This window comes from Pleurodeles waltl, chromosome 5 (assembly GCF_031143425.1).
Source record: "Pleurodeles waltl isolate 20211129_DDA chromosome 5, aPleWal1.hap1.20221129, whole genome shotgun sequence".
NCBI lineage: Eukaryota > Metazoa > Chordata > Amphibia > Caudata > Salamandridae > Pleurodeles > Pleurodeles waltl.
In genome coordinates this window covers 613416490-613435032 of record NC_090444.1, presented here as the reverse complement: position 1 = coordinate 613435032, position 18543 = coordinate 613416490, and the positions used below count along the sequence as shown (strand labels likewise).

General features: G+C 46.1%; 1 protein-coding gene across 1 annotated transcript in view; it reads right to left on the bottom strand.

Moving 5' to 3' along the window:
- AKT3 (AKT serine/threonine kinase 3) overlaps nt 1–18543 on the bottom strand; it is a 734901-nt gene that overhangs the window by 408875 nt on the left and 307483 nt on the right. Inside the window, exon 3 of the mRNA XM_069234462.1 lies at nt 17517–17642. Within this exon, the coding sequence (XP_069090563.1) occupies nt 17517–17642 (126 nt within the window). The remainder of the gene's footprint in view (nt 1–17516; nt 17643–18543) is intronic.

Sequence of the window (18543 nt, the reverse complement as noted above, 5' to 3'; positions counted from 1 at the left end):
TTCCCACATGTCCCGCGGTACACCAATGGGACTCCTAGAACCAATGTAAGGGTCCTTCTGGAGTTCTGCGTAGGCTTTAGTTCTAGTTCCAGGTCCGCAGAAGTACCACAAGACTCACAAAAATCACTACTGAAAGAGTTGTGTTTGGTATGAAAGGCTGATTTTTTATTTTAGTTTGAGCCTAGAGGCTTCCTCACAGGCTCAATTAATGAGATTCCTGAAGTCTTTTTGTGAAGTTTCCTAGTTTTGGGTGTCGTGGTACTGCAGTACCTGAATTTGGTACCTCAGGATCTATGACGCACAAAAAAGATATCTGAATCACTGAAATCACAGTCTTACTTCGTTTACAGGATATTTGCACTCTTTCAACCTCATTTGGGAGTAGCAGTGAACAAGATAAAACAGGAGACTCGGAGAACACCAAAGAAGTCAGTTGTCTGAAAATTATTTTCACTCCCTCCGGAAGAAAAAAAAATCTACTGACAAAGATTGTTATTTTCAATCTTTTCCAAAAGCAGTTCAGCAGAGGGACTGCAATGCAGTACTCATTCAGCACATCATGGATGAGCAAGCAAATGCGCGTGATGCATCCAAGGCATTTCTCACATGCTGAGCATGGACACGAACAGGAGGAGTAGAAGAGTCAACGATATCAAGCGCTGGACCATCTGTTGGACCTGAGTATAGTGTTCCTCTAGTGCTGCTGCGACAAAGACTTAAATCCTGTGTACTAGCACATGGCTATCTATTGAAGTAGGATTTCAAAGGTGGTTGTGATAGGCAAGCAGAGTATATCTGCCAGAGATAAAGTGGTGGGAGGTCATCAGTGCCACTAAAATAAATATATTTTGTTAAGTCCAGATGCCCATATTTTTGTTGTAAGTTGACCACCCAAAAAAATGAAAAATCAAATAAATAAATAAATAGTTAAAGAAATTCTCAAATAAGGGTTATTTTTAAAAGCAACGTGATTGATTTAAAAATACAAACATGTAATGTTTGTCATGTCTGTTTATGTTAGTCTATCGATATGGTGTGCTGCAGAAGTCTATACATGACACTAAAAATGACTATTGTTAAAAGTGTAAACAAAATGCAAACATTTATAACAATAGATTTGCACTAGATTGACAAAGGTTTTGAGTGGAGTTAGCATTACTTTTTCAATGCACACCCAACACCAAATCCAGGTTGGTACTTAGAAACCAACACACATTGTGATTTGCATTGGTTTCTAATCAAAAGAACTGCAAAGCTCTGCAATACTCTGCCTGTAGGGGGCATTCTATGGGATGTGTATAGGCGTTTCCAACCATCTACCCATTTATTTTGATGCAAAGACTCATCTACAAAGACTTGTACAGATGGATTTGCACCAAAATCTTGCACCTTTGACTGGTGTAATGAAGACAAAAATGTTTTATTTGTTCTTGTTTTATCTTGCTCTGCGTGTCTGCAGCAGAGATACAAAGAATAAAATCGTATGTTCTTGTGCAGGAACAGACCACTTCCTGCAAAAAAACAAAAAAAACAACAACAAAAAAACTATGCTGACAACAGCAGATATCATTCCACTGTGCTGCAAGGCTACCTGCATTGTGTTGTATAAACACTTTGCACATTTGTCCTTTGCCATTTAAAAATTACAATCTATACTATAGTAACTCATAATTCTAAAAGACCATTCTGCTATGTAACAGAATGCACGTCTATATCCTTATGGTTTAACGTAGTAGCATATACTAACTATAAACAGGATGTGCCAGAGAAATTTGCTAAACTGAAAAACAAGAACTCAGAAGGAGGAAGTGGTATTGTAATGGTTGAAAGGTCCTACCTTTGTACTATATAAAACTATTAGAACTTTCCGCTTTATAATTTTAAAATGGTCTAATAGAGAGAAAATAGACTTCAGGGCTAAAGAACTTTACAGCCCTGTGGTCCTGTGAAATTTGAGTAGCTTTAAACGTTTTTACTGTGTGTAAGTGGTAGATACTAGTGCACATAGACCGAAAACGTACTGGGACAGTGTAGAATAATAACGTTATTTGTCCTTCAGCTGTGTCAACATGTATTTCATCATTCTGGCACAAATAAAGGCCAGCGAACCAGAGCAGAACTTCGGTATTCTTCCTTCCAATATTCCCGTAACACTATAGTGTTATAGTCTGGTGCCAAAGATTACAATGGTTGACAAAAACTCTGCACCAAAGTTATAGATCTATGCTGCACCTGAAAGACAATAATGAAGATGAGACGCTTTTACAAGCAGTACAGCTCTTGGCAAATGGATTATAAATGTAGAACATTCCAGGCAGTGAAAGTAGAATGTTGTTGATATGAGCATTTATAAGCCTTGGGTGTCTGTAAGAGCCTCCTCCAACAGGGTGATTTACAGTTTAGTTGAGAAGTAACACTTTTAGAATTGCAATACAGCAACTTGTAATCTGTTCCACTCACATGAAAGTCACTGACTAGTAGGAATATGTCTATCCTATTAGGAAAGCAAACTATATATCAGGATGATATGCAATCAGCAAAGAGTTCAATACAGGGCAAAGGCTATGCAAAGCAGAAGCTTGGCCATCTGGCTTTCTGCAGGCAGTGGGCTCTCCATGAAGACTTCTGTATAAGGCAAAAGTCTGTGTTGTGGAGACTTGGCCATCCTCATCTCATTGATTGCACACAAGAGTTCGGCTACCAGAAAAGGGTCATGTACAGAGTGAAGGCTGTGCACGGCACGGGCTTGACCTCCTAATGGGCCTTGGGTTTCTGGATGGAGTGAGCGTTCTGAAGACTTCAGTACAAGGCGAAGACTGTGCGCAGTAACATGTTGACCACCCACGTCTCAGTGACTGCGCACTAGAGGTTGTCTACCTGCAAAGGATCTGGAACATGGCGAAGGATGTGTCTGGTAGGGGCATGGACAGCTAAAGGAGCTTGGGCGTCTGAAGGCAGTGGGCTCTCTGTGAACATTTCCGTACAAGGCGAATACTGAGCATTGTAAGGGCTTGGCCACCCACATCTCACTTGTTGTGCATGAAAGGTCTAAAAACTGCAAAGGGTGCAGTGCAGAGCAAAGACGGTGTGTAGTAGAGACTTGGGCACTTGAAGGGGCTCAGGTGTCTACAAAGAGTCACCAAAATATCTTTTTTTTTTAATTTTTGGTTTTCTACTTTTTTCAATGGTCCCACAGTACTCCCGCAGGACCCCTGTGTGATTTTGTGAAATCACACAGATTCCGCAGGTCAATTTTCTTTTTTAAATATTTCTTTTTTAACCCTGGATCCTCTAGGACCCATACATAACTATAACGGGGGAGGAGAGAAATCAGTGTACCACTAACGCACCGACTTGTCCCTCACATCATCTTTTTTTCAGTTTCAGGACATTGGGACAGAGTTCCCGTGTCCTGTACTGGTGGCCGCCATATCTCCATTTGATTTACAGCCAGCAAAGCAAATCACTCTATCACATGGGCCCTAAGCGGCTGATGAGAAAAAAAGAAAAGAAAAAAAAAAGGCCACTTGACTTATAAAAATCACTCTATTTTTAGGTCTCAGCTAGACATCGCATGTGCTGTCTCAAAGAGAAATGTTGTATTCAATATGTGGGCTTCAGCCCGCTCATAGGCTTTCCATATGCTGGCTCCATTGCCGCTCTCCTATTCTTTTTCCGCATTTGGCCATCAATTAATCAGAATTTGTAAAGCTCACTTATCTGTGAGGGTTATCCAGACACTGAGGAAGCTGCTTGGGCTTTAGTCAAACAGCCAGGTCTCGAGGCCTATCCTGAAATCTTGGATGGAGGGAGAGGTTCTGAGGTGGATGGGGAGGCTGTACCAGGCCTTAGAAGAAGAAGGTGCAGCCAACCTAGGTGCTGAAGAGGATGTGGGGGTGACAGCGAGGGAGAGCACTGCGGAGCAGAGGTTTTTGATGGAAATTCGGGTTGTGCTTAGGGCAAGTGGCCCTGGATTGTGCAGGGCTTCATAGGCGTATGTCAGTAGCTCAAATTGGCAGAGTTTGGTATGGGGATTCAATGGAGGTTCCTTAGGTGAGGGAAGGAGAGTGTTCGTTTTGGGAGGTCCAGGATGAGTCCAGCTGCTGAGTTCTAGAAGACATGGAGTTGTTTTGTGAGTTGTGACATGAGTCCAGTGTATGGAACGTTGCTGTAGTTTAGGTGGCTGGTGATGAGGGCCTATGTGATGGTTCATCTGTTGGCAATCAGACGCCACTTGAAGAACTCCTGAAGCATGCGAGGGGTGAATAAGTAGGAGGAAGAGACTGCACTGATCAGTTTCTCACATGTTGAGTTTGTTGTCAATGATGATTTCCAGGTTCCTGGAGTGACTTATAGGGGTTGCAGGAGTTCCTAGGTCAGCGGGACACCAAAAGTCGTCACAGGGTAAGGAGGAGTTTCCAAACATCAGTACTTCCATTTTGGTAGTGGCGAGTTTGAAACAACTGTCCTTCATTCATGTGGCAATGTTGCGCATGCAGCTGTGGAAGCTAGTCTTTGATGTGGAGGGGTCGCTGGATAGAGAGAGGACTAGCTGTTGTCATCTGCATAGGTGATTATCTTCAGTCCATAGTTTCTGATGATGCTGGCCAAGGGGGTCTTGTAGGTGTTGAAAAGGGTGGGGCTAAGGGACGAGCCCTGGAGGATGCTGCAGATAATGTCCTTCGGCTTCTAGGTGAAGGGTGGAAGAGGGGCTATCTGGGTTCTGCTGACTAGGAAGGAGGCAATCCATTTCAGGGGGGTTTCCTGTGATGTCAGTCTGGTAGAGTCTCTTGATCAGGATGTGATGGGAGACTGTGTCAAAGGCTGCAGTGAGGTCGAGGAGGGTGAGGGCAGCCAATTCTCCTTGGTCAAGAAGGATTCTGATATCACCTGTGGCAGCGGTCAGTGCACATTCGGTGCTATGGTTGAAGCGGAATCCATATTTGGATGAGTCGAGGAGTTTGTGCTTTTCTGGGTGCGTGGTGAGCTGCTGGTTTATGGCTTTGACCTTTGCTGGGGATGGAAGCAGGAAGATTGGGACAGTAGTTTTATTTTTTTGTTCTTTATGATTGGTGGGAGGGGGTTTGAGTCGGGCATGTTTTCACCCTTCAGGGTATGTGGCTGTGGTGATGGAGATGTTGAGGGTGTCCGTCCGCGAGTGTGCTGCCGATGGAGTTGATGCCTAGCTTGAACATGTGGTGAGGGCAAGGGTCTTTGGGGGATCCTGAATGGATGGATTTCATGAGGTCAGTGGTGGACTACGTGGTGAGTTGGTTACATCTGATGTTGGTGGCAGTATCCATGGCGTTTAGAAGGCTGATGGCATTGGTGGCCGTTGGCTGGGGTCCAAGGTTTTTGTAGACGGTGGATATTTTGTCATGGAAGTAGTCAGCGAGGGAGTCGCAGCGGCCCTGGGATGGAGAGGTGCTGTTTTTCATTGCTGATGGGTTGAAAAATTCCATTACGATCTTGAAGAGTTCCTTGCTGAAGTTAGAGCTAGCTTGAATTCGGGTGACTAGGCCAAGTTTCCTGGCCTCTTTCAGGCAGCTGTGGTACTGGCTGAGTGCGTTTTTGAAGGAGGTTCGGTCGCTGGGAGTCTTGGTGGCGCACCATCGTCTTTCAAGTTGTTTACACTTGCACTATGTGATTTTGAGTTCAGGGGTATACCAGCTGGCTTGTTTGGTGGGTCTGTTCGGTTTTGCAGTTTTGAAGGGTGCTACTCTGCACAGTCTGAAATCCAGGTGCTGAAGTTTTTGACGGCAGTGTCAATGTCAGCTGTGGTTTCTAGGGGGTGGCAATTGAGGGCGTCTGACCCCTGGCCCTCAGATATTTTGCTCCAGCTCCGATGAGAGGTAGTGATCTGGTGGAGCAGTTGGGAGTGGTGGATTAGGTGAAATGGACAAGCTAGTGGTCTGACCTAGTGAGTTTAATGGTGTGACTGATACTGATGTTGTTGATGGAGGTAAAGATGGCGTTAAGCGTGTGTCCTGCCATGGCCATGGTATGAATACATGCATCATGTCTCCTTCTGTGTTTAGCCTTCCACAATTTATTCCTGCTCTCGCACGCGGCCACGTGTGTGACACCACATCTAAAGGAGAGCCAAAGGGTGTGCAAGCCGCACTGCCCAGACAGAGAGGCCTCCTCGTGTGGGTTAATTAAAAGATACCATCTCTGGCCCAGGGTCTGGATGCAAACGCTAATAGAATATAATCTTATTTCTAACATTCATTCTCAAGCATGCAATACCAATAACCTGCTTTGTTTAATTCACGCTACAAATTCAATGCCGGATGCAATTATTTTTTTTCGCCCCCGGTTTGTGTCATGCAACATATCTACACTCCACATAATACTACCCCACACCACATGATTAAACTTCAACTAATTACGCTCTACTCAATACAACAAATACATCCCAGATAAATCCATTCTCTGTCACATAATCCACATAAATACACTCAACACCATACCACATAATTCCACTAAACATAATTTCACTCAACGCCACACAGTTCCATACCACACAATTCAACTCCACAAAAATAAATTACACAGCACATAATTTCACACCAAACCACATAATTCCACTGCATACCAAATATATTTAATCCACAACACAGAATTCCACATCGTGCTCCAAAATTCAGCACCACAACACATAATTCCACTTCACTATATGCCACTCCATAACACAAACTACCACTCCACATAGTTACACTCCATGACCCACAATCCCACCCCACATAATTCCAGTACACTTGATACTACATAATTATTTCTACATAATTCCACTGCACACCATGCCACCCAATTCCACAACACAACTCCTGTCAACAGCACACAATCCCACACCACCCAATTCTACAACAAACAATTCCAATCCAATCCACACACATCCACTCCACATGTCTAAAAGACTTGACAATGACAATAACTCTTGAAACGAGAGACCTATTGGCTTTGCTAATGCTTGTTTTAATTTGCGGTACCACTGTGCTTGCATAGATCCAACTGCCCAGATATCACTTACTAACTTTTGAACTCTAGTTTCTCAAAGAAACTGAAACACAGATTTACACCTAATCACAGAAGGCATGCTTTCTGAGTAAAGGTCTGGCTTTCTTCCAAAATTCTGCTCAGCCATTTTTTATAAAACACGTCTTACTATTCTCCTATGAGGGAACTGGATAAGGAAAACACATTTTAGGACTTCAACCCTCTCTTTTCCTCTGCCCCCGCTTAATGGGGCACCCTAAAACTTTCCAGGACGGAGCTGAGGTGGCAGAGCTTTGTTTTTGGAAAGTTTTTTTGTGAAGATCTGTCAAACAGCACCAACATTATTAGCAAAACAAAAAACGGTCTTCATAAGGAAACTCTGACCCAACTATAATTACAGTGAAGGTCGCCACTGTATGTATATAGACAGATATATAGAGGAAGAGAAAGAGTGAGTGTGTATATATATATATATCTCTATATCCCCCAACCTTCACTGTAAAAACCTACGGTTACGGGGATATTATAGTGAGGTTCTGAATTTACTCGCACAAAACAAGAGAAATTCAACAGTTATAGTTATGGTTAATTCAAGTAACTATAACTTGCGCTCCAAGTTATCTATAACTTGTGCCTTCACCATGCACAGTTTTCTTATCAATAATTTTATTGCAAATGTTGCAGTAATAATATCAATGATGCCATAGAAGGTGTCATCAATGATGTAGTATGAGGAGTAACTTGCTGTGCATGGCGAAGGCGCAAGTTATAGCTACCTTAGGGAGTGACTTACAGTTACTTGGGTTAACCATAACTGTAACTGCTGAATTTCCCTGTTTTTTTGCGAGTAAAATCAGAACCTAAGTAGAACGTTGCTGTAACCTTTGGTACTTTCAGTGAATTTCTATGTTGTTTTTTTTTGCATGCACAGATGTACACATAACCAGCACGGTCGGGTTGGCTGTAGGGTCTGACCTATGGCGGCCAACTCTCCTGAACACACCCAAACCCAACTGCGTCCACCCATGATTTTGGATGCAGTGTTTTATTTTTCCAATTTTTCTCTAGATCCGCAGATCCACCAGTAAATGTAAATTAAAAATGTGGGTCCACCTGTGGATCAGCGGATTGGACAAAAAATAATAATTAGGCAATTTATTGCCCACAAGGAGCCCTCTAAGTGTCCTCTGGGGTCAGGATACCGGTATCCTGACCCCTTATGTGTTTTGCACTCTTCGTTTCCCACCCTCGAGCTGATGCGACAAACAAAACGGCAGCTGCAACTTTTTGGTCATGTTGTGGCCAGCCAATCAGGGCCCTGATTTTTGCCCAGATCCACGAATCCTGACCTCGATCCGACCAATAAAAATATCTATATTTTTTAAACTCTAATATCTCAGAAACTACTGAACGGATTTACACCAGATCACAAAAAGCAGGCTTTCTGGACCAGGAGCTAGGTTTCTGTCAAATTTGGTGCAATTCCATTCAGTGGTTCTGGCTGTAGTTGTGTTAAAAAATTTGAAAAATCCCATTGACAGAGAATGAGGTAGAAGTGTTTAGGGACCCCCACCCCCTATTTCTAAGTCCCCGTTTGACAGATCACCCCAAAAGTTTTGATACAGCAGCAGAACTGACCAAAGTATACATTTTGACAATTTTGTGAATATTCATCAAACAGCACCAAAGTTATTGACATAACAAAAAACGCTCCATTTATGGGGAAAAAAGTCCTAACTATAACTACCTTGTGGCAAGCGCCACTAGGTAACATATATATTTATTTATGGTACGGGCAACAGATAGTTATAGGAAGTAGCTAGTTCCCATAGGAAAAGCTTTTTTGTTTTGCCTATAACTTTAGCGCCGTTTGACGAATCTTCCCGAATTTTTCAAAATTAGTTTGCCCCTCACTTCTGCTGCTGTTTGGAAAGTTTTGGGTGATTCGTCAAGCATGGGGCCAAGAAGAAAAAAAAAAGCAGGGGGTGTCCCAAAACACGTTTTCCTCATGCAATTTCATAGGGATTTTAGATATGATTACAGCCCGAACCGCTGGATGGAATTATACCAAATATGGCAGAATGCTAGCTCTTGGTCCAGAAAGAGCCCTTTTACTAAAGGAAAAGAAATCTAGTTATCTGGGGATGTGGACCCTTCGTGGATCTGCTCATGGAGGATCTGCGGATCCAAAGGAAAAGCAAGGCCCTGGTTGGCTGGCCGCAACCAGAGAGGAAAGTTGTGGCTGTTCTTTTTCGCATTGGTCCGGGAAAAGGAAAAAAAAAAAAAAAAAAAACTAACTGAAGGGGTAGATATAGGAATCCTGACCCCATAGGACAGATGGAGGGATCATGAACAAATATTTGTCCTTGTCACCAGGCAGGTCGCTCCCCCCATCTGCCACGCAGCCCCCTGTGGGTTGAACCTCCGTTGCTGCTTTTGCCGCCTGACTACTCGCTCCCTTTTTTCTGTACCCCTGCGCTTTGCTTCTGTGCCACTTTGTTTTTTCATTCTGTGCCCCTGTGTTTTGCTTTCTGTACCCCTGTGCTCTGTTGTCCCTCTCCAGACGTCTTTTCCCGCCGTTTTCTCCCCGGGTTTTCCCCCGGGGTTTTTCCCTTGCTGCTGAGCCCCTGCTGCCCCGCCCCCTTAACTCCCATTGGCCGCCCCGCTCCCACCTGCTCCTCCCTCCCTCTGCCCTCATATGGAGGCCGCGAAGCGGTGGTAGAGAGCGACCTTTGACCCTGTCACCAGGCAGGTCGCTCCCCCCATCTGCCACGCAGCCCCCTGTGGGTTGAACCTCCGTTGCCGCTTTTGCCAACTGACTACTCGCTCCCTTTTTTCTGTACCCCTGCGCTTGGCTTTTGTGCCACTTCGTTTTTTCATTCTGTGCCCCTGTGTTTTGCTTTCTGTACCCCTGTGCTCTGTTGTCCCTCTCCCACCGTCTTTTCCCGGGTTTTCCCCTGGGTTTTTCCCCGGGTTTTTCCCTTGCTGCTGAGCCCCTGCTGCCCCGCCCCCTTCACTCCCATTGGCCGCCCCGCTCCCACCTCCCAGCTGCTCCTCCCTCCCTCTGCCCTCATATGGAGGCCGCGAAGCGGGCGCGCCTAAGGCAAGCCTGTCTGCGCCCGTCCACGCCTGGACCGCACCCAGCACCAGAACCCCTGGAACCCGCACCCCCCGCAACGCCAGACTGCACTACGACGCAAGCACCCTCCACGCACTCAACACCAGACGAGACCACCCCTGCTACCGGGCCACCCCGAAACGCACCCAGGGGCTTTTTACCTTCCGGAACTGCAGATTCACCAGCATCCAACCCTCCACACCACCAGCCAGAGACCCCAACCACCTCCGCTGCATCCTCCTCAACACCCGCTCCGCTCGCAAGCACGCCATCGAACTTTGGGACCTCCTAGACTCCACCGCCCCCGACGTCGCCTTCCTGACGGAGACCTGGCTGAACGCCACCTCAGCACCAGACATCGCCATAGCCATCCCACAGGGCTACAAGATCTCCAGCAGAGACCGCACCAACGGAGTGGGAGGAGGAATCGCCATCATCCACAAAGACTCCATCAAAATCTCAACAAACACCGATGACACCCTCACCACCGCCGAGCACATGCACTTCCAGATCCACACCGACCCCAACACCACCCTCAGAGGAACTCTCATCTACAGACCTCCCGGACCCCGCCCACAGTTCAGTGACACCATTGCCGACCTCATCAGCGCCCTCGCTTCCACGGACTACATCCTCCTCGGGGACCTGAACTTCCACCTCAAGAACAACAACAACGCCAACTCTACCGCCCTGATCGACAACCTCGCCAACCTCGGACTCAAACAGCTCGTAACGACACCCACTGACGCCGCTGGACACACGCTCGACCCCATCTTCTCCGCAAGCCCCCACGTCTCCTTCAACCACACTACCGAACCACACTGGACCGACCACAGATGCGTCCACTTCACCTTCAGAAAACCCACCATACACCACCGCACCCAACGGCTACCACGCCGCTGCTGGGGCAAGGTCACCAAGGACCAACTGACTACCGCCCTCGCCCTGAGACCACCCACCGACCCCGACACCGCCGTGACCAACCTCACACAGTGGATCAACGACTGCGCCAACACCCTCGCCCCTCTCAAGACCTTTACAACCAACCACACCAACAAGAAAGCCGCCTGGTTCACCGAGGACCTCCGGATCTCCAAGCACACCTGTCGGAAGCTGGAGAAGAAATGGATCCACGACCGAACACCAGACAACCACACAGCCCTCAAGAGCGCCACCCGCAGACATCACCAACTCATCAGGACCTCCAAGCAGACCGCCTTCAAGGACCGCCTAGACAACAACGCACACAACACCAAAGAGCTCTTCAGCATTGTGAAAGAACTCTCCATCCCCAGCTCCATCAGCAACAACATCCCACCATCTCAAGACCTGTGCGACTCCCTGGCCACCTTCTTCCACCGCAAGATCACCGACATCGACGACAGCTTCAAGCCCGACCCCCCCGCACCCACCACCGAGTCCACCACCCCTGCGACTACCACTCGCACCAGTCACCTGACCGTCTGGTGCAGCGTCAGCGACGAAGACACCATCAAAACCATGAACTCCATCCACTTCGGATCCCCATCGGACCCCTGCCCTCACCACGTCTTCAACAAAGCCAGTGCAGCCATCGCGCCCCACCTCTGGAAAACAATCAACTGTTCCTTCGAGACAGCAACCTTCCCAGAAAGCTGGAAGCACGCCGAGATCAACGCCCTTCTGAAGAAGCCCAAGGCGGAGCCCAAGGACCTCAAGAACTTCCGGCCCATCTCCCTGCTCCCTTTCCCTGCAAAAGTGACCGAGAAGATTGTCAACAAACAGCTGACCCGCTACCTCGAAGTCAACAACATCCTGGACCCTTCCCAATCAGGTTTTCGCAGTAACCACAGCACCGAGACCGCCCTCATCGCCGCCACTGACGACATCCGGACCCTGATGGACAAAGGAGAAACAGCCGCCCTCATCCTCCTGGACCTATCAGCAGCCTTTGACACGGTCTGCCACCGCACCCTATCAGCACGCCTCCATGACGCCGGTATCCAAGAGAAGGCCCTGGCCTGGACCACATCCTTCCTCTCCGGCAGAACCCAGAGCGTCCACCTCCCACCCTTCCGCTCCAAAACCACTGAGATCATCTGCGGCGTCCCACAGGGATCCTCCCTCAGCCCGACACTGTTCAATATCTATATGGCCCCCCTCGCCCACGTCGCACGACAACACAACCTCAACATCATCTCCTACGCCGACGACACCCAGCTGATCATATCCCTCACCGAAGATCCCCACACCGCCAAAGCTAACCTCCACCGAGGAATGAAGGCCGTAGCCGACTGGATGAAGGACAGCAGACTGAAGCTGAACTCAGACAAGACGGAGGTCCTCATTCTCGGACCCACCCCATCAGCCTGGGACGACTCTTGGTGGCCCACGTCACTAGGCACAGCCCCAGAACCCACGGACCACGCATGCAACCAGGGGGTCATCCTCGACTCCACTCTCTCCATGACCAGGCAAGTCAACGCCGTCTCCGCGTCCTGCTTCAACACCCTCCGTATGCTCCGCAGGATCTTCAAATGGATCCCCCTCGACACGAGAAAATCGTTACCCAGGCCCTCATCACCAACAGACTCGACTACGGGAACGCCCTCTACTCAGGAATTACAAACAAGCTCCTGAGACGACTCCAACGCATCCAGAACGCCTCGGCCAGACTCATCCTCGATGTCCCCCTCCGCAGCCACATCACACGTCACCTGAGAGGCCTGCACTGGCTCCCCGTTAACAAAAGGATCACCTTCAAGCTCCTGATCCACGCACACAAAGCACTGCACAACACCGGACCCACCTACCTCAACAACCGACTCAGCTTCTACACCCCCACCCGAAGCCTCCGCTCAGCCAACCTCGCCCTCGCCACAGTCCCCCGCATCTGAAAAACCACCGCCGGCGGCAGATCCTTCTCCTACCTAGCCGCCAAGACCTGGAACACTCTCCCCACCATCCTACGACAGACCCAGGACCTGCTGGCCTTCAGAAGACTCCTCAAGACCTGGCTCTTCGACCAGTAGCAACCCCCCTCCCCAGCGCCTTGAGACCCTTGCGGGTATGTAGTGCGCTTTACAAATGCAGTGATTGATTGATTGAATATTGCCCAATTTTTATTTTATTTTTTTACCAAATCACGGATCTGCAGAACCACTGCAACGTTCACCCATATGTTTATCCATTATACACAATTTAACCAGTTTTGTGATGTTCTGGGCTTAGGTTGGAGGTCACAAACATATACGTTTAAGATGCTGTTTATGTAGTTTGTAAGCCTCTGTGCACTACACACAAGATGCAGGCATTCCTTGTGAACAGCACACTTGTTTATACTAGAAAGGTCATAATTGCGTACTTCGTATGTCATGTGATTAACCCCCCATGTACATGCACCTTTTTAAAACACATAGGGTACCACTAAAGACCATGAAAGGTCTTTACTGTGCAAAGAAAAGGCCTGTTTCCAAGCCTTGTTCAAGGTACATACAGTTTGCACAGACTTACTACCTTGCTCCAAGCAGTAGTGAATACAGTCCTCCCCTGGAGCAGTTGCAGGAGCCTAGCACACACAACGCCTACGTGCAGGTATGTATTTCATAAACTACACGTTGGGCAGCAATTTCCTGTGCGCTGTACACACAAGACATGGCATTCAGTAGTGACTTACGCATGGCACACACAGGAATGACCTGCAACCATGTCCTTTAAGTAAGGCACCGATGCAATGACACAAGGCCATGCACGTTGCACTAGTGCCTAGTACACAGCCAGGACAAGGGCTTGCTCCAAGGCACAGTAAACATCAGATGTGCACTGGACACCGAGTGCAAGACCTTAGGCATGCCCTATGCACAGTACTTACATACGCATGCAGTGTACAAGCTGAACCTGCCCTATGCACAGTACTGCAGCCTATATAATGTACAGGCACGTTTCATATATATTTCACATTGATGGAAATAGCCCCTCTGTGCACACCCTTGAATTATCTTCTATGCATTATATATTACATAGGACAACGCCCAGCTGCAGGTGCATTTCTTTATTCATGTTATACAGACAACCAATACAGATAACACACACCCCACAACAGCAGAATGCCCTCCTGCTTAGCTTGCCTCTATTTTAAACTCTAATAGGCACATCTAACATTTCATGCCACGCAAAACTGCAGGTCAACATGACAACTTAAAGATGTACAGGGAGATCCACAAACAGGCCACGAAGGCCACAAAGAACACATGACATTTACCTACTACTAAACAATAAGCAGTGAAAATGTTACGAACAATTCCTGCATCAAAAATAATCACAAACCATAGCAAAGAACTGCATCCACATATTAACAAATAACAAGGCAATGTACACCTTTCCCTGGTTGCACCTTCCTAGAGAATCCAACAACAAAAAGCTGGTATCGTGCAAAACAGTGCAAAAAAAATCACAGGAAGAACAACTAATAAGAGCAATCTAGAAAACTCCCCTCTACAGCAAAACATACTAAGAAAATGCAGATTAACAATTCTACTCACAATGCACAGTCATGCGTCCCTTTGCAAAAGCCATACAAAATATCTCATATATGAAGCATGCCCTGAAAAACAATAAAAGTTGAGAAAAACAGCCCTTTCACACAAGGAAACAAATCTAAACAGTGGCAGGAACCACTTGGGTTACAATTCACCCTAGAGGAAGCATACACATTCCACAACAATAAATAACAAATCCTCCACGCATCAAAAACCTGTTGATCTACACTGCCCTTTAAAATGCACACCCAGGAATCAAACATTGTCCAGAGATTAAATGTGTTCAACAAGGAATGAAACAGCTTCAGCAACCAAATACCGTTAGGAGGAACACAATACTCAGCATGGGCAATGATCACTCAAACATCCTTCAAGACATTACCGACGAACATACCTCAATCCTCAACGTGCACAGCGAGAAATACATATATATTGGTGGGCACACACCCCCGCGGAGGAAGACGACTTACCAAAAACTTAAGTAGAAAGCTTTGCACTGAGGCCCCCAAAACCGCACACACATACATAAACACAAACTAAACTGCACACTAGCACACAACAACTTTAACACATCTCTGGACCATGATATGTGTTACACATGAATACGCATCTTGCCAACCCAAATATGAATAAACTCATGTATCATACAATCAAGTACTTGAACATAAAGGGACAGTTGCAACATCGTTCCTAAGAAATAGCAGGATACCTACAATTCTAAGTGCCACAAAAGCAACATTATCTTTTAAGTGCAACCAGGGAGAGGACCGGGAAAAGAAGATTGTAATAACAATGGCATTGTACAATGCACTAACTTCTACCGCCACTCATGGTAGTTCCGGACATCACCAGCAGCTGAACAGTGGTGCAGACACCGAGGGGGCTGAACTGGCACCCCCGCACATTTACAAGTCCCCAGCAGGCAACACAACCTTCAGTGCACCAGCAAGAGTCTCTGCACCTTCTTGCAGAACATCAGTAGATCAAAACTGAACTCACCTCTACTCCAGAGTATACAGGAAGTAAAGAAAACATGCAAAAGAAGCACCATCCGCATATCGTAGCTGTTCACGGCCCCTCCCGCCACTTAACTCTGTGAGCCAGGTCTGTTACAGGAGTACATACTGAATAGGCTGACATAGGCCTAGTACACGCTCGGCACCAGCTAACCCAAACGATGCACAAACCATTCGAATCGGGCCCATCCTTTCTGTAAAGATGTGACAGCCTACAGAAAGACATGCAACACGTCCACCTTCCCTGGAACCCTAAGGCATTTTAGAAACAACTCTGCAAGCCTTTATATGAGCATCAATGCAGAGCGCAAAAAAGGTAAGCGCCCATAAAAGAATGTAAAGACCACGTCAGCGAACAACTTAATGTCACCGCTTTGGGGATGAGCAGGCTGCACCTGCATAGGGAAACGAGGCCCTCGCGCACCAAAAAAGCACAACACAGGTTTGTGCTTTCCCGGGATCCTAGGACATTCTCACTAATGGCAAGCGTAATCTCCTACCTGCCCCTCTAACCGCGAAACCATCGCCGATCAGTGCACGGGATGCTAAAACCTTTCCCCTTACACGTTTCTTCCTGCATGGCTAAAACCGGCGAATATGCATCCAAACTTCATACACGAGGTGAACTTGAAAGAAGCTTCTCCCCCAGCGCAGAAATGAGTCATCAACCAATAAATCTGCTGCAGCCTGCCACAGTACTGTCAGACTATCCCATGGCCACCTGCCCAGCGTAGGTCGAAGGAACTGAGGGTGTCGGGTGCAATTGTGCAGACCAACCAACAGCTGGATTCAAAGGATGTAGAACTTGCTTCCCCACTGTCATTCTCTTGTTTTAATCCTCTTTTATAAGAGGTCCACCTTTCCGGAGACTGAATAATCTAAAAGGTACTGGTATGGGATGTAGAATGTTCCTAATTCCTGTAAAGTTTTTTTCAGCTGTTGATATATGAAGTAGCTGTGACAAGTGGTGTATCAGAGGGAAGGAGGCAGTCTATCTATTGCTGTCCATTACTAGTAGTTGTTAGCAGTTCAAGTTACAACTACAAATTACACCCAACAGGCACTACATCAGGAGCACAGTGGCCTTCTTATTCAGCTTATTGCCAACTCCACCAAAAGACGCACCTTCATTCCACATCCCACAACACCCAAAGCTTGCCACCTTCCACTCCTGAGCAAGGAGCTACACCGACAGACAAGGTGGACATTAAGTGTAAAGGATGCTTCAGCCAGGATAGTTTCACCCCCGTCCCAGGTTACCTCACTCTCTCATAGGTTTCCCACGAAGGGTTTAGGCATAGTTTGGTCTGGTTTGTGTGATGGGTCAAGGGGCAAGCAGTTACCTGGAAAGACTATCCACAAGCATTTGGCAATTGCTGAGAGGGGTTTCTTACAGGATAGCAGACAACTATTGGGGTTGCATACAGACATTCCAAAGTAGACACTCTGAGTGTGCATGACATATTTTCAAAACGGAGAAGATGCAAATGTGCCATTCCAAGATGGCAACATTAACAACTTACAAGACTGAAGGTCACACAGAAGTTATGTCATTAAGGAACAGACATAAAAGACACTTGGAGCAGGACGCATCATCTTTGCAACATTTCTAATTAGTCAGATTTCTGCAGTTTTGTTGCATCCTTCCTAGTGGAATTTTGTTTCATATTCTAATACTGCTGCCACTTTCAAGTAATTCAGGGTTTAATCTCATGATGCGCCTTCAAGGTGCTGCACATGCACAGATGTACCCTGCTTTCTATCGCTATTAAGATAAATGTGTTCCAAAAGACAACCTAACTTGACGCCGTTCAGATACATGTCCTGGCCTTAGTTATATAGAATGCTCACCTACGGAGTACTTACTTGCCACAGAAAAGTTGTTGAGGGGATACGGTAAATCTACATCTTGAGGCTTTTCCTTATATCCAATGAAAGAACCATCTGTTTTTAGAAGGAAGTATCTCGGTCTCCAGTTTTTGATGTATTCACCTGCAAATAGAAAAGAAAAGACATTGCATGTTTTAGTTTCCTTTCTTTAGTTTTATAGTGTGGCAGAATACATAAGGCCACTAATTACAGAATTAATGAAAATGCACACATCTTGCACAGTTAAGAAAATAAATAAAAATTAACATTTGTCTAAAATAATTCATGCTTGCTGTATCTTGGATTCTGTAATAAAAAATGGACCTTGCTACATTTACCACACCATTTTAAACGTTCACAGGGTGGTGCATGTGTACATATTCCCAACCAAAGATATACAGTAATCTGGAGTTGGTCACAGGTGAGGTTATTTAGGTATGCAGGATTTAAACTCATTTTTCTAAACCTTTATTTGCCTATAACTTTGACCTTAGACATTATCTGGTTTTGCCATAAACTCCACAGGACAGATGTATTAGTCTTCCTCTAGTCCCAGTCAAACTGAGTGAACCAAGTCGTGAGTGATACTTTCTGACATTGATGAAAGTTCGCCTTTCTAACTTTTTTCCTCAAACCGTTTTCAAACTTAAGTTAAAAAACATTTTTCAACCTAAACGTTACAAACTGTTTGCCTAATATGGATTCCCTCTGTCCAGTGGCAAATAGAATCCAACGTGCAGGCAATCTAAATCAACAAGAAATACACTTCCTCGGGAGTCATTAAATATACGAAAAGCAGGTTTTGCACTCTGCTAAGTAATTCAGTTTTATTTACAACTGGTGCATGTTTCTCAGACAATACAAACCCTCACCACATTCTGAAACGCGGTCAATATAGTATTACTTTCAAACAAATACTCAATGTTTTAACAAACTTTAAATTTTAACACACTCAATCACGACAAAAGTAACAAGTGTTAATTATGTTTATCGGAAGCGATAATACTCCTTAGGCACTCAGTAG